The sequence below is a fragment of the Dermacentor silvarum genome, chromosome 10 (genome assembly GCF_013339745.2).
Source record: "Dermacentor silvarum isolate Dsil-2018 chromosome 10, BIME_Dsil_1.4, whole genome shotgun sequence".
NCBI lineage: Eukaryota > Metazoa > Arthropoda > Arachnida > Ixodida > Ixodidae > Dermacentor > Dermacentor silvarum.
Genome location: NC_051163.1, coordinates 148,759,636 through 148,775,640, shown reverse-complemented (window position 1 = coordinate 148,775,640; position 16,005 = coordinate 148,759,636). Strand labels below are relative to the sequence as shown.

General features: G+C 47.0%; 1 protein-coding gene across 1 annotated transcript in view; it reads right to left on the bottom strand.

Moving 5' to 3' along the window:
• The window catches only part of LOC119431906 (protein piccolo-like), a 208,062-nt gene that overhangs the window by 55,252 nt on the left and 136,805 nt on the right, over positions 1-16,005 (bottom strand). Inside the window, 6 exon segments of the mRNA XM_037699348.2 lie at positions 3,566-3,925; positions 5,355-5,612; positions 8,259-8,372; positions 11,210-11,627; positions 12,180-12,355; positions 14,866-15,003. Of these exon segments, the coding sequence (XP_037555276.2) occupies positions 3,566-3,925; positions 5,355-5,612; positions 8,259-8,372; positions 11,210-11,627; positions 12,180-12,355; positions 14,866-14,931 (1,392 nt within the window). The 5' untranslated portion in view covers positions 14,932-15,003.

Genomic DNA, 16,005 nt, shown 5'->3' with positions numbered 1-16,005 from the left:
TGATCATAAAGGGCACCAAGTGCCAAGAAGCTGTCACTCGGATACATCAGTGTAGGTAGCTATTGCTTTCGTTTCTGAGCTCGAGGTCGGTAAGTTTGAATCCCGGCCGCGACGGCTGCATTCCGATGGTAGCGGAATGTTGAAATGCTCGTGTCCATTTGGTGAACGTTGAAGAAAGCTAGATGGTCAAAATTAACCCGTAGAATCACCCACTACGGTATAACTCACACTCGGATCATAATATGGGCACTGAACACCCCAAAATTAAAACAAAACTGAAAAAATTAAGCACCTAAGTTAACGCCAAGTACCTTCCTACGTTTAATAAAGCAAGAATGCTGGAAGCCCGAAGGGACACAAAACGGAAGTATTACGCTGAGCTAGATAGAAGATTGAAATATATGAGGCTTCTGTAATAACAAATTCGCCATTCGTAGCGAGGAGCGAGCTTTTGCAAGCGAGAAAATGACGAAAATGGGAAATCGAAGTGGCGCCATCTATTGTAGACTATGGTACCTCTCATGTGACGTCAGTACTTGCTGATTCACAGAGTGCGGCATAGAGAGAGGTCACGTGCTACATTACGTCTACTGCCACCATTTTGTTGCGGGACGTTAAAACAGAGAAGCGGCAGCGGCATCTTCCGCGGCAATTTGCAGCGCAATAAATGCGATATATTGGCACACAGAAAAACCAAGATACCTTTTAGAGCGCAGTTGTTAAGCGCCCGTTCCTGCCTGGAACGTCGGCGTGCCTCGGCGTAACCGAGCGAACGAGCGGAGCGAAGGATGAAAGAGCGAACGCGGAGCGCAGCGGACGATGAAAAGCGAAGAGAACGCGAGGAGGGAAGCGGAGGAGGAGGAGGGTATGGCGAAAGCGTGAGAAAACAAGCGTAGTGCTACTCTGTGGGGACGATGGCTACGAGATGGCGCCAGAGTAGCGCGCGCCGCCTGAGCGCGTCCAACAATACTATGCTATATAAAAACAAAGCGCGGCATCAATGGAGGTCTGTTTGCGGCGGCTGCTGTGAATCGCGCCCACGCGTCACCATGCACGCGCTGCCTCTCGCGATCTCCCGATTAGCGAGGCAGTCGCGCCGCACTTACAGTATAAATTGAAGTATAAATTCATTTCTGGTGGCGATTTCATTATAAACATGCTGGTTGACTGCAATATCACACGCGACTTCGAACTGCTTTTGAAAATGTATGGGTGTTCCAATGTTATCAATACTCCTACCAAAATTACCAGCGATTCGTCCACATGCCTTGACTTGTTTATTACTAACTACGGATCAAATAGTGTTAAATGTGGCACTATTTCATACAGCTTGAGTGATCACATGCCGGTATTCTTCATTGTCAAACGGAAAGATAAAAGATCACCAGAACGAGTCTGCTTCTCGCAAAATATAACTGAAGAACGTCTAGTGCGTTTTCGCGATGACTTACATGACGTAGTCTGGGACAGTGTTATTGCTGCTACAAGTGCTGATCGCGCCTACGGTGCTTTTCTGGAAACGTTCCTCTCCTATTATGATAAATATTTTCCTTCCTGTCCTAAAGTATCTGCTCTATCAAGGATACGTAAACCCTGGGTAACTATTCCATTATTTAAAAAGGTAAAATAGAAAGCAAGGTTATTCAATAAATTCATCATATCTCGGGATTCTGATAATTTAAGAGTGTTTAAATCATTTCGCAATGGCTTAACTAAGGAATTACGTGTTGCGAAAACTACGTTTTATAAGCAATCCTTCGCAACGTGCAGACATGATAGCAATAAGATATGGCACTGGCCTAATTTTTGCTGAATAGAGTCCCCAATTCAGCGGCAGGGTTGCGTATAATTTCTGATGGAGCGGAAATGCCTGACGCGAAGCTGGCCGACTGTTTTAATGATTATTTCTCTAATTTACCTAAATGCAATGTGGCTGACAACGCATGCCGTTTCATTAAAACGAACTGTGTGCATTCAATTCTTTTGCGTCCCACAACCACTTTAGAAGTAAATTTACTGTTCTCCGCACTAAATAATAGCAACTCCTGCGACGCTGATAACATTAAATTTAAGCCTGTGAAATTTGTAGTAGACATAATCGCTCCAGTACTAGCCCATATTTATAATATCTGCCTTTCTATCGGTGTGTTCCCGTATAAAATGCATATGGCAAAATTAGTTGCACTGTTTAAGGAAGGTGACAAAGCTGCCTTATCTAATTATAGACCTGTGTCTATTCTCCCTATATTTTCGAAGCGTGTCAAAAAATGATTTTTTGCAGAATATCAGACTTTCTGGACAAGCACGATTTGATAACTAAGCCTCAGTAGAAGTTTTGCTAATGAACAATTCTAAAATTGAAGTTGTTAATTCGGTGAAATCGCTAGGTGTAGTTTTTGACCATACTATGACCTGACATAGCCATATAGATTTTCTTGCTAGTAAGCTTTCACAAATCACTGGAATTTTGTATTCCTTGAACTATCTTCCCTACTATATTAAATGCTTGCTATATAATTCACTTTTTCTTAGCCATTTAAATTATTGTAGTCTTGTCTGGGCTACCACTTCGGAAACAAATATCAAGTTGTACATACTGCAAAAGAAGGCTCTTCACGCTATTTGTAATAAACCATATGATTTCCCTTCAGCTCATTTATTTCATAAACTTAAGACACCGAAAGTACAGGCCCTTTTAAAGTATCGTCTAGTGCTTGCGTATAAAAATGAACAGAAAAGAAACATAAACCACATTACTTTTATGGCTAACTTGAAGCTACATGAAACTCCATACAGTACAAGAAACCCAGAGTACTGGCACGTACCACAATCGCGCACTAAATATGGATCGCAAGTGCTGCGCTCCAGGCTACCTCAGTTACTAAATGATCTTGCTTATTGTTAACAAAATTGATATTGCGTCTTGTTCTCTTGCCGATATTCTTGATTTTTTCTCTCATATGTGAGTTGTACATTGCTTATATGCTTATCAAGTGCAGTGATATTTTGTGAGGTTTTGCACAAAATCTTACATTTGTTTTCGTTTTCTTTTTGTTCTTTTTTTTCTTCCTCGCCCGATTTGTGATTCGTATGCCTGATATGTTGTAGTGCTTGAATTGTAAGTACTTGAGAAAACTGTATTGCCGCTCTGCTGCTCCTTTTTGTTTTACGGGTTTTTGGGGCTGGTCAAGCTGCTACGAGCAGCTTTTTTCCTCACTTGACCCCCGCAAGGCTGTATTTACTTTTTTTGTGGAAATGAAGCATACATACATACTTCGCTCCGTTTGCCAAGTGCCGCACGAGACGCATTGCCCGCGCCAGCCAATATATTGCGGAATGACAGCATGTATAGAGCTGCGCTCAAATTTCGCATTAGGGAGTATCGTAATCGTCTGTGAATATTTTAGACGATATATGTCTATCGATATAACTAGACCTAATATTTTGCTTTCGTGTCTCTTCCGAGAAACGTTGACTCGACACCGCCACCTCTGAGTGCTGATTGTGGCATTTCGCGATACGGCTTTACGTGCCCACGCGCGCGCGCATGCTGTGCTATATATACCTGGTTCTCCGGGATGGGCATGCGCGGCAAGGCACTGCCCGTGGAGCACCGACGCACTTCCTCGTAGAGGCCCACCGACGGGGGCGGCAGCCCGATGGCGTCCACCGTCACGCTCGGGATGCTGCGGCGCTCGTCCGGCGAGCTCTCCGGGGCAGCCCGGCCTCCACTCAGGTCGCTCACGTCCGAGCTCTCCGAGCTGTAGCGCGTCAGCACGCCCAGCCGGCCGCCGCTCGCCGTGCTGCCGCGGTGAGACGACGGGTGCGTCGGCGCGGGAGGAGGGCCGCCGTCGGCCTCCAGGCTGTCCAGCGCCGAGGAAGAGGAGGTGTTGCTGCGCCACTCGTTGCCCTCGGAGTCTTCCTCCTGAGGGACGAACGAGAGACGCCGGAGCCAGGGTCAGCGCAGGCGTGCGAAGCCGGCAGATACATTGAAGCCAAGGCAGCGGGTTCAGATATCGGGTCAGTCGGTGGGAAGGATGATATAAGAAGCTTAATATCGCGGCAAAGAAGGATCTCTACAAGAGATAGCCCGAAAGAGGGCAGTAGTTTGTAAAGATCCCTCTATTCAACGATTTTAATCTTCGTTTCCCGAGATCGGGTCAATCAACGTGACGGACGATAGGAAAAGAATAAAATGCAGGTAATGAAAGATCTTTACAAATTACGGTCCTGAAGGAAGGCAGTATTTTGTAAAAACCCTTCTTTTCCACGATCTTCATCTGTGTGTTACGATATCGCGTCAATGGGCGTGCCGGACGATATGAAAAGAATAAAATCGGGGTAATAAAGGATCTTTACAAAATACAGTAGTCAAGGAGGGCCGTATATTATAAAAATACCTTTTCCGCGATCTTAAGCCTTGCGTTTCAAGATCGGCTCAATCGGCATGCTGGATGCCGATTGAGCCCACCAAACGCGGTGCTAGCCTGAAGATTTCGGCTAAGCAGTCGGAACTTCGCTAGTGCTCGGCTACAATTTTGGAATTACAGCACGCGACCTAAAGTGAGCAATGAAGGAGTCAATTAGCGAATACGTTTTTTTAGCTATATTTAGAGCGCAATTTGTTGGACGAGTAATGTTCGCCGCTTCAAGTAATCCACCTGAAAATGCGGAAAAGCCCCTATCGGTCACAGTAAACCTTTAGAAAAGTTGTGTGGAAACCACCGTCAAATGATTGTTGATGTAAACGAATAGCTGAATGCTTCTAGAAAGCTGTTTGCTTTATTAAGAAAGTTATGAGCTTGAAGGAGTCTGTCTGCTGCAGTGAGGATATTTAGGTGGCGTTTTTTTTATTTTGTTGCGTAATTCCGTAGAGGACTGAACCGTTAACCGGCACGTGTGTTACGGTATAGTATAGGTGGCTGTACATATATATGCGATTCGCCGTATGTGTTTGTTTGTGTTGTCGCCAGCGGCGTGAGCACCAGCGTGAAAGGCGACTGCCATCCTCCTCTCCCGCCGTCGTAGCTCTCTCCCCCAGCCACCACAGGGGGAGAGGGTGGCGGGAGAAGAAGAGGGCTGTGCTTCGCGAGCTCTTCACCGCTCTACCCAAACCTTGAGATGTCCCAAAGCTACCGCGCGACAGTACGAGCGTCTCAAGGAGCTTTTTATTGGCGAGGAACGGGCCCCATAATTCGGTAGCGCCAACCCTTTGCATGAGCTTCTTTGTATCGGTGGTGAAAGCCCGACCACCACGAAGCACCACGTTCTTCTATTCGTTTCTATTGTAGTCTATTCGAAGCTATTCTTTTGAATATTGGCTTTAAAATATCAGGTGGCACTGTAGTACTCACGTCTGCCGCTGCGCGGCTCTTGTGTCTCTGCAGGCGCGACTTGCGACGAAGGCGACCCGCGCGGGGCAGGTAGTCGTCCTCGAGGGAGGAGTCCGACGAGGCGTCCCGGTCGGCACCCGGCGCGGGCTTCTGGTAGCTGTGACGTCGCTCGGGAGACGAGGAGCGCAGTCCGTTGCGCTGCCACTCGGTTTGGCCCGCGTACGAGCCACGCTTGACGATGGTGCGGGCGCTCGGCGGAGCTAGGCAGCCGCCGTCAACCTACGACGGGAGGAGGAGGCCATGTATGGCGCGTTTGTAGGAGCTATTCGTCGTTACTGCCGCTTTAATCGCCATCTACGCCAGTCTATATTTATGTCCACTGCAGAACGCAGGTACTATCCCAGCGATCTCCAATTACCCCTGTCTTGGGCCAGCTGATTCCATCTTATACCGCCAATTTAAAAATTTCGTCCCATCAACTGAGTTCTTTGCTGTCCTCGACTGCGCTTCCTTTCCCTTGTCACCCATTCTGTACCTCTCAATAAACCACAGGTTATCTGTCCTGCGAATTACATGGCCCCTGCCCGGCTCCATTTATTTTTCTTAATTTCAACTAGAATATAAGCTCCCAGTTTCGTTTCTAATCCTCGCTGCTGCCTTCCTGCCTTTAACGGTACGCCTGTAATCATCTGTTTCACTGCTCGATGTGCGGTTCTCAAGCTTCTTTATTAGCCCCGTGTGTTGGTACCGGCAGAATTCAACCATTGTGCGTTTTTCTTTTTAAAGATAGCGGTGAGCTTGTTCGTTTAATAACTGCAGACTAACGGCAAGTCGGGCTACATTAGAGCCAGCTATCTCAAGCCAGTTTACCAGTCAAGGCGTTACACACACGCTCGCGCGCGCGCGAATGCCAGATTGTTCAAGTGAACCTGAAAGAAACACTTATTGTAAACAAATTTATCAACGAAGCTGACCAAATATTATCAAAAGCACAACAATTAGTTTGCTGTTCTCCTTCTATCCGAACTATTACCCACAAATGTGTGTATTCTTAGGCAGTCTACCAGCATACTGAGTGCTATCTCAACGCGGCACATTATATGCATCCTTGTGACCGCACGCGACATGATTGGACCGCGATCATGACGTGGTCATTGCACCACGATCTGTGGACGCAATCATTTCGGGTTATATCCCTTTAAAAATGCGTCGAAATGCGTTTTGTGCGGTCTTCTCAAAGCTGTGGTAGCTTGCGACTCCGCAGAGACATGAACACATGGAACGGAAGAAAGGGTCAGAAACCGCCGTGGGCATTCACTATTTCTCCGCCACGGTACATTCTGTCGTGAATAGCTGTTAATTCGCACATATTCCTGCTATTTATAATTGTCTGATGGTCAAGTGCCTGCGACAAAGTTTACCGCATTGTGCTATTCAAGATACAAGTGCACGACATTGCTCTTACCTGCGTCATGTTATGATATTGCATATAGTCGGTCTCTTAGTTGCGTTTGTTCGACACCTCGAACAAACGCAAATAAATTTATTTATTTATTATTATTATTATTGTTTTTTTTTTTTTTTTTTTTTTTGACCAAGAGCCAGGCGAGCCCATCGTAGCGATAGCGCAGTCTAAGTTGCAGTGTGGTTTGTTTTCGGCTATATTGGCGCTAATTGCACCAGTAACGGTAATTTTATCTACTCTACGACTAATTCTCACTTATTGTAGGCACCGCCATCCCGTCCTTCTAGACACAATCGCGTCGCGCATTCCCTGCTAATTCTAGGCAAATCCGCTCCATTTCCCCAAAGTGTGCCGTACAGCGGCTTTGCCTCAACATCTCTCTCTATGCAGCGGTGCACCCTTTACAGGGATGTGGTGCCGCAATGCCGTGGATGTCGTGCTGGCGCTAATTACGCGCATGCCGTTAACATTACCTACCCTGCGACTAATCCTCGCTTCTTGTGGGAAACGCCGAAATCGGCTTGCAGACACCATTGCCTCCCGCGAGCCCTGCCTAGTCCAATCGAACTCGCCCCATTTCCGAAAATTGCGCCCTACGACGGCTTTGCTTCATCATGTCTATATCTAGGGCGGTGCACTCTCTACAAGAGCACAGCGGAATGTTGATTAATTTTCATGTTTAATTTTCGACTATATGAGCGCTAATTACACCTGTACAGTTGATTTCACTTACTGTGTGATAATTCTTGCTTCTCGTCTGATTGAGAACGGCATTTTGATACATTTTGCGACTCGCTACGACACTGTGTAGGCTCGAAAGGTTCGTTTTTTTTTTTCTGGACGTGGTTACAATGCACCAAGCCCATGTGAACACAGCTGAGATCTTATCATCAGCAAGATCAAAATTTATAGAAATCTTTGCGACTTACTATGCTCAGTCGTCCTCAAACACAATGCGAACAATGATGACACACATCAGATGGCTTAATTTAGAATTCGAATGCTTTGGAAGGAAGACACGGTGAGCTAGCACGTTGAAGTCATAAAAAACAAAAATCTCCAGCACCTTGCGAAGGAGAAGCCAGAAGGCTGCTAAAGCAAGTTTGGGTTAAATATGATCGAGGCTGCACAACGAGGGGCCCCTTGTAGCGCGTTCACATATCGACGGGTTCAGTGAATCTAACCTGCCGGTAGGCGCCTGCGAACAATATCGGCTATTTTTTTTTTCCTTATGGCTCCACGCATTCTGGCGGCACGAATGCGAAACGTTGTAACAAATACCCGACGTGGCTGCCAAGAGCTGCCGCGTTGCTAGAGCTTGGCGACGACCTGCATTTTAACATCTGCACAAGTTTTGCATACACACGTTTTCATATAGAAGTCAAATTGTCGTCTACGCCTAGGCAGTCACGAGTGGCTCACCGTACACGCACAAACACACAACTCTCTTTCCCACTCACCTGCATCTGCATTTCGAGACGGAGCGCCTCCTTGAGGGGCTCACTGAGCATGAAGCTTCCCCTGGGGCCCGTGCTGCAACCTAGGCCACCACTGTCCTGCACGATTCGCTCCGTCTGCACAGCGAAGATAGCAAAAACTTAGTTAAGGAGGGGGGGGGGGGGGGGGGGGTAGTTAGGATAAGGTCTATCTTCCACATGGTGGCACCAATGCAGGTACGCGCTATTTCTTGTCAATCACCAAAACATGCATCATTTGACCAACTCACGCTAGTAACGTGCCGATGTACTACGCGCCCCGTGGTGAAGCTTTTCATTTGCTACGGCGCTGTACTATGGCGATAGCGGCGCCATCTAGCATGAGCTAGGCGTATGATGACTGTTGGCCGTCGAAACCTTGGTGCACACCTTTGCATCCTTTTTTGTATCTTTTTGTGTTGTTGTTGTTGTTGTTGTTGTTGTTGTTGTTGTTGTTGTTGTTGTTGTTGTTGTTGTTGTTGTTGTTGTTGTTGTTGTTGTTGTTGTTGTTGTTGTTGTTGTCATTTTATATTTTTGCTTAATTACACGTATTACAGGCAAGATGCACGAGACAAGTTGTTTACAAAATCATTGTGGTGCGACGTGCCTTCACTAGGTATAACTTGCTACAGCGAGCAAAACTCTAGCTGCACGCAAATTTCGGAGGCATGTGTGACACACAAGACGCTTCAGACATGAAGCTTCACTAGCCAGAGCAAGCATTAAGTCTGCATCAGAAAACTTCAGGAAACGATGTTAACACAGCTTGCCATGACAAGTAAAGCAGAGGAAAAGTGGCCCTTTTTTGACGACCCTTCACCACGCGACATTCAGAGTCGCGTGGTGAACTTTCAGAGGTGAGTCAATGCACATTCCTTTATTGTGCGCATCAATATGCAAGCACGTGAGCGCATACCAATGCCTGTTAGGCTTTCACAGGCGCTACATGTGCACTTGCACTATCCTGTATCGGCCAGGAAGGTTACCGGGACGAACGGTAGTACGGTGCCGCGTCGTAATTTTTAAGGGTCAGATCGGGGGCGCTTAACAGAGGAGAAACGGAGCAACGTCGAATAAAAGTTTTCACGCGGCCTAATAATAGCGTAACTATGTTCTTACGGTAGCTAATACTGAAAGGAAAGCGGAAATACAAAGTCTTTCCCGAAATTTGATGCAGTGAAAAACTGGGAGATGGTGTAGCAGTACCACCCTCTCCAATCGAAACGACCCGGTTGATCTCCAGTTCGAGCCAGACTGCTTGCATGGCAAAGAATACGTGCACTTTTTTGTGCAAGTAATTTTTAGGCTTTTTCGAAGTGGAGATTGATGGATAGACCAAACAAACGATGAACATCAACATTTTTAAATTCGGCAATAGTGATGCAGAAATTATTCAAATGTTAAGGATGTCTTAAAGAGAAGAACTGTGTTCAAGTGTGCTCAGCGTTTTCGGGAAAGCCGTGACGACCCCCAGGATGATGCAAGATCAGGACGACCCTCCACCTCACGCGAACAAGAAAAAAAAAACATCGATCGCATGCTTCTTTTGCGCTCGGTAGCCACAGAAAAATTGTTGGAAGGATATCAAAAGCAATTGGTTTGAAAAAGACGTCCGTTCACTGGTTTCTGACCGAAACTTTGGAAATTAAGAAGGCTTGCGCCCAGATGGTGCGAAACGGCTGACGCCTTAGGAAAAGTTGCTACGCAATCAATGTTGTATTGATTAGAAAACATCAGACGACAGCGATGAATTCTCGCAAAGGGTTGTCACCGGCAACGAAACTTGAATTCAGGAATATGACATCGAGCTGAAGTCGCAGAGCAAAGAGCGGAAGAAAATAAGCTCAGGAAAAAAAGAGCACCGGAATAACATTTTAAAAAAAATCAGTCATTGCCGCGGAATTATATCTGGCCAGACTTCACGCACACTGGACTGAACATGGAAGCAGTGGTTAATGACATTAATCTCCCAGCGTGATAAGTTCAGATATATGTGACGACAATACGAAAGGTAACGGCATCGCTGCTGAAGCCCTGGACAGAAGAGGATTTCCAAGGGTGCTTCCAGCAATGAGAGAAGAGGGAGAACCAGTGTATATAGTCTCATGGAGAGTATTTTGAAGGCAGCCACATTGATGTACCTGAATGATTGCGAAATTATTATTTTTAATTGCTGCACGAACGTTAGGACAGACCTCGCATATTGGCAATAGAGTTGCATAAGAATTGAATAGTATGGTGGTACATGCCCCCACCATATTTCAAAGGGAATCCACTTCTTGCCAACGTCATGCAGTCGAGTTGAAACTTTCCTATCGGCAAAACGCCACTTGCTACTTAGCCAATAATCCCAAATGAACATATGGCGATCCGACATGACAACCCATATAATCCAGTATATCACATGGGGCAAGTCTCATATGATAATGTGGCCATATGGGGATACCACATAAAAGCCTGCATGCACCAACATATCATATCAGACAACTTATCAAAAAAGCACTACGATATGCCCTATAACCCCCATATACAATATATGAACATATGGGGATATAATGCAAAAATCCGTATGTTTCCATATTTCATGTGGGGCATGTCCTCTTACGGGGCAATATGTATTGTTTCGATAGCGTTCCAGTCGATGTTTTTTATCAGTGAATATGGGTGTAACACACAAGGAATGGATCTTGACTACTGTTTTAGAGCGCGAAAGACGACAGCGAGGAGAGAAGAAGACAGGACAAGGATCTCTTCATTGTGGTCTTTCATGCGCTAAAACAGTAGTCACGACTTAATAAGTAAGCCAACTAACCCAGTTGGCCATTCTGCTACACAAATAATGGGCTTTTCTAAATAAAAAAAAATAATAAAACAAGACAAGTAAAGCCCGTGTCGGCTGGCAAGAGACAGCGCTACGGGGCACACGGCGGTCTCACCATTCGACGCACTGAGGGCACCCTGTGCATTCCGGACCCGGGCGGGGGTCCGAGCCGATCGTGGCTCATGCGTCGCCGGCAGCACGAGCACCGCCACACGGCGTGCTGGGGGTCTCGCGAGTACGACGCGCAGTCGTCGCACACCAGCTGCTTGCAATCGTCGCACGTGTGGCACGGCTCCCCCGCCTGGATGCCCTTGCGGCAGATGCGGCACGGCTTCGACGGGGGCGGCGGAGGAGGCGTCGCCGCAGCGGGCGCGGCGGGGTTGTTGGCCCCGGCCGCGGCGCTCGGCACCCCGGCGCCGATCTTGACCGACGCGACGCCCGGGAACACCTTGTCGCACGACTTGTCCGGCGTCGACGTGGCCGTCGACGTCGGTTGCGAGGTGGGCGGCGTGAGCGGAGGCGTCTGGGCTTTCCTGCGCGACAGAGATCACCTCAGGTCAGATCGCGTCAGATCACGTCAGATCAATAGATCTTAGTGATGCACGGAAATGATGGCGGCTAGAGTTGCACGGTTGGTCTGGTTGGTCTGGTCATACTGCATGGCTTAAGCGAAGTGCAAATGGCACCAGGACACAAGAGCCACGCGGGCACAAGCAGAAAGTAATGCTGTATGTGTGTCTGTGTCGCTCCTGTGTCCTGTTGTCATACGCGCTACGCTTAACCGCGGCAGCTTTGCTTTGTTTAAAAGATGACGTCTATTTGGGGAGGTTGGTGACGGGACCGGAGATAGAGCTAAGTATGGCTCGCCATGGAAGCCTCGCATGCGAAGTGAAGTGTCTAGCGTTAGCCGGTGGCCTGACCCATGTCTCCGAATGACGTGACCAGTCTCAGGGCCGGTGACAGAAGTTGTGTGAAAAGAACCAGGAGTAATAAGTGCTAATGGCTCTCTAGGGCTGGACTCTGACACAGACAGCCTGCAACAGACATACGGAAGAGATGCATAGTGGAGATGGCTGGTCACTTACTTGACAAGCGTCTCGAACTCGTCTTCCTTCTGCCAGACCCTGGCGAGGATGGAGCGCTCCTCGGGCGTCAGGTGGCCGAGGTCGGCGCGTGACGCCCGCGGACTGAGGCCGGCCACGGTGGCGCGAAACTTGCTGCCCAGCCGCATGCCGTCCTCGTCCGAGCCGCTCTTCACCATCTGCGCATGCGCGGGCCGTGGCCCGTGACGTCACGTGTGGGACCGGCGGAATACCCGTGGGTGTTGGTATGCAGGCATTTTTGATCGTGACTTCTTCGACTCAGAGTAACGATTTGAAATAAGCATTCAAGGCGGAAACACAAAGTCGGCTAACGCTCACTAATAAAAAAAATGAAAAATGAGAAACAAAGACAATGAGATATTGTAAATAAATATTGCCAGTATCACGATAGAAGCGATAGAAGCGATAGAAAAATTTTGCGTTGCGGTCGAGCTCCTCACACGGTGTTCTACGCGGAAGCGAGATGTCGAGACGCAGCATGCGAGCCAGCTGCTGCCGCGCAGCAGAGACAGTGCCCTGGCAGACACTAGGCATCTCAAACAGCTAATGCGATGAGGAATACCGGCATCGGCACTACAGGACTCGTACACCTCGATGATGTACGAGATGCAAACGACAGAAAAGTATCAGCGGGCTGTCCTGGTATCGACGGCGCGCATACGCAGTCGATACTAGGACAAATATTTCGTTCGTGAGGCAACGATGACGACTATGACGCATACCACATACGCCTCGGCTGCCGCAAGCACACTACACCTAGAGTCTCAAACGAGAACTCTATTTACTTGATTTAAATCAAAGTTTTTCACTTGCCGAAGTGCTAGGCATCCAAAGTACTGCATCACAAAACAATGAAAGCCTTCAACGCTTCTTTGAAGACGCTGTCATGTGTGACGAATATCTACTCTACTGCGTCCTGTGTAATAGTGTCTCATTCGTATACATCTGAAACTTGTGTTCCCCAGACGTCAGCGGAATAAGTTTCAACAGGAACTCTTTGAGAGAGGCTTTCACTCCTGTAGTGTCGTTACTTGTTCTTCTCTTATTTAAGTATTTCACTAATCTAAAAATTATACTTTTCTTCTTATTCTTCTAAATTAATAACCAAGTGGCACGGGGCGGCTGTCGCCAGCCAATAGTGATAACAACTCTTCTATTCAATTTCATCTCAGTAAAAGAATTATGCCGATCCAAACAACAAGTTCAAATCTGAGAAGTGAAGTTTTCGTGAAACGGTTAACTAAATGACATGCAACTCATTACATTAAGCTCAGCGTTTAGCACCGTAGTGATTACCTGCTTGCTAGTCAAGACTGCAAAACGCGGGGACCCCCCATAGCGTGACCCACGTGACTGCGCGTTAAACTGTCTCCGGGGTTGGCCTTTTTTTCTACGACACTGAATCCAGTGTTGACGCCCTGACCAGAGATCGGCCGATCCTGGAGATAGTGCAATAATAAACAGCACTTTGCTCAGCCAAGGACCGACCCAACCGATGCGCCAAGCATTATTATTATTTAATTATTATTTAATTTGCAAACATATACAAAGGAAAGAGAAAGCGAGGAGCAAGGCTGGCAACTGCCACCAGAAGGGGCACAACGCCTGCCTACTCTTGAGAAAGGAGGAGACAAACATAGACATGGAAGATAGGAAGGAGGGAAGGAAAGAGGAAAGAAAGACCGAGATGACAAATGTCAAAGAATAAAGTAAAACACACAGTAGGGCCCGTCACTGCAGGTCACGCTACTAAAGAATGTAAAATAGAAGAAATAGTTTCTGGGTTACAAACGTGCCCCTAAGTTCGTTACTTCTAGAAAAGTAAGGAGAGCGCAATGAGCCTGATCGCGTCGAGACGCACAACCACTGGGGTACAAACATAGGCACAGTAATTAAGGTAGCGCCAATTTAGGCACTCGAACCCACTACCTTTGGTCGAAAAAAAAAACAAGTAATAAGAAGTGACAATGCATTCGAATGAGAATGTCAAGTAATTTACTGAATCTCTCGTGAGAGCCCAGACTTTCACCTTCACTCTCTTTGGCCTATGCTAAAGTGACTGTCAATTTTTACACCACTGCATCTGTGCGCCAACCTAGGCGAGTTTCTGGATTCTTTTGAAGCATTCAGCTATAACAACAATGAGCAAAACCAACATATCAAGTGAGAGAAAGAGCCTAATAACAACTATTGTAGGAAAAATAAACGAAAGGAAATGCTGAGGAATCAAAGCCCAGAAAAGCAGGCATCAAAAGGTTTGATTTGATAAATGAATTACGCTCTCGATGACATATACCTAATTGTTGCAGTGAGGACGTTTAACTATCATTTGTTTTTATCACCGATTAATTCAGTATATATATATATATATATATATATATATATATATATATATATATATATATATATATATAATAGAAAACAAGGCCAGCAGCCAGGACACCTGTAAATTGTAGTGAAGATGCTACTCGCCAAGACAGCAGCACCCAGTCACTGTCAGGAAAGTCTGGGTCGGGTCGCAAAGACAAGCTTCGCTTTAAAAGGAACGACTGTTTGACAAATCAGTGTGATTGCAAATCGGTGCCAGCCCGAAGTCGAGGAAAACAAAGACGACGAGAGGCGGACTTTGGGCGTTCGTGCTTATCTCGGATTACTCATAGACACTCACCTTCTTGACGAAGGACATAACGTTGTTAGAAATCATGTTGAGATCGTCTAGACGCGTGGGCGTCATGGGACTCGGCTCATGCTGGTGTCGCTGGCTTCAGACCTGCCCGCCGCTCCCGGGGCCACTCGTGGCTGTGTCCTGCACAAGAGCCGACAGCAGCGCCGCCGTTCTCAATATTCCTGCACCCGAGCCACTTGCGTCGCGCGTGGCAAGATTAGATAAGACGCAGGCACCAAGCACGCGCCGCACACTGTTCTATACGCACGTTGTGTATACAGGAACAAATAAGGCTTAGCAACATACGCCGCCTTTATTGACAGGAAAGTCCACGACACAGTAACCTATGCGACAGGAGAGAAAAAAAAGCAAATGGAGCCTAATGTGCCGTGGCTAACGGCGGCTGCGTTTAAGCGTCCCAGTCGTTAAGGTGTCGCCCGTGTTCACGCTTTTGCTTCGCCGGTGATAATGACCGTAAGAAGGCGCTCCAGGTATAAGCTGAAAATGCCTTCACGAGATACAGTGAAAGCAGACGGGATTTGGTCAAGTTAAAGGAGCGAAACGTTTCTTACGTTCCGGTTACTCGAGCGTAACCTTCGTTTAACGCGTCATTATAATCTAATCAATCAAAAGTTAGAATCAGAGTTCAGTATTGTTTACCTTGGAGAAATAGCTGGTATTTCGTATCAAAACAATTGGGCACTCGAATGGCTGAAGAAGAAACAAGTGAACAAGACTCTGTTATGCGAAGACAAGGCAGTGAGTGCATTCGGGAGGGCCAAATTTGCTAAGAAAGTTGATACTTTGAGTACTTTCGCTGGCACATTCTCCTTTTCATTAGCGTGTACGCGAAAACACGAGATGATTTTGTGCCGGCCTCTAACTGGTTTTAGTCGGTTGACGCCACTTCAGGCTTACAGATTCTAGGCTCTTAAAGCTGGACTGGACTATAAGCACTGGGCCAGTTGGTACACGGCCAGCGAAGACGGGAACCATGAAAAATTCACGCATGCGCAGAAGGCGAAATAGAGTTAAATCTGGATGCTAGATAAAAAAGGTGAACTTATGAAAACAACATGCAGTTGTCAGGCAACAACGTACGAGAATACCGCCAATTCTCGTATCGGGAACAATGTGCGCCAC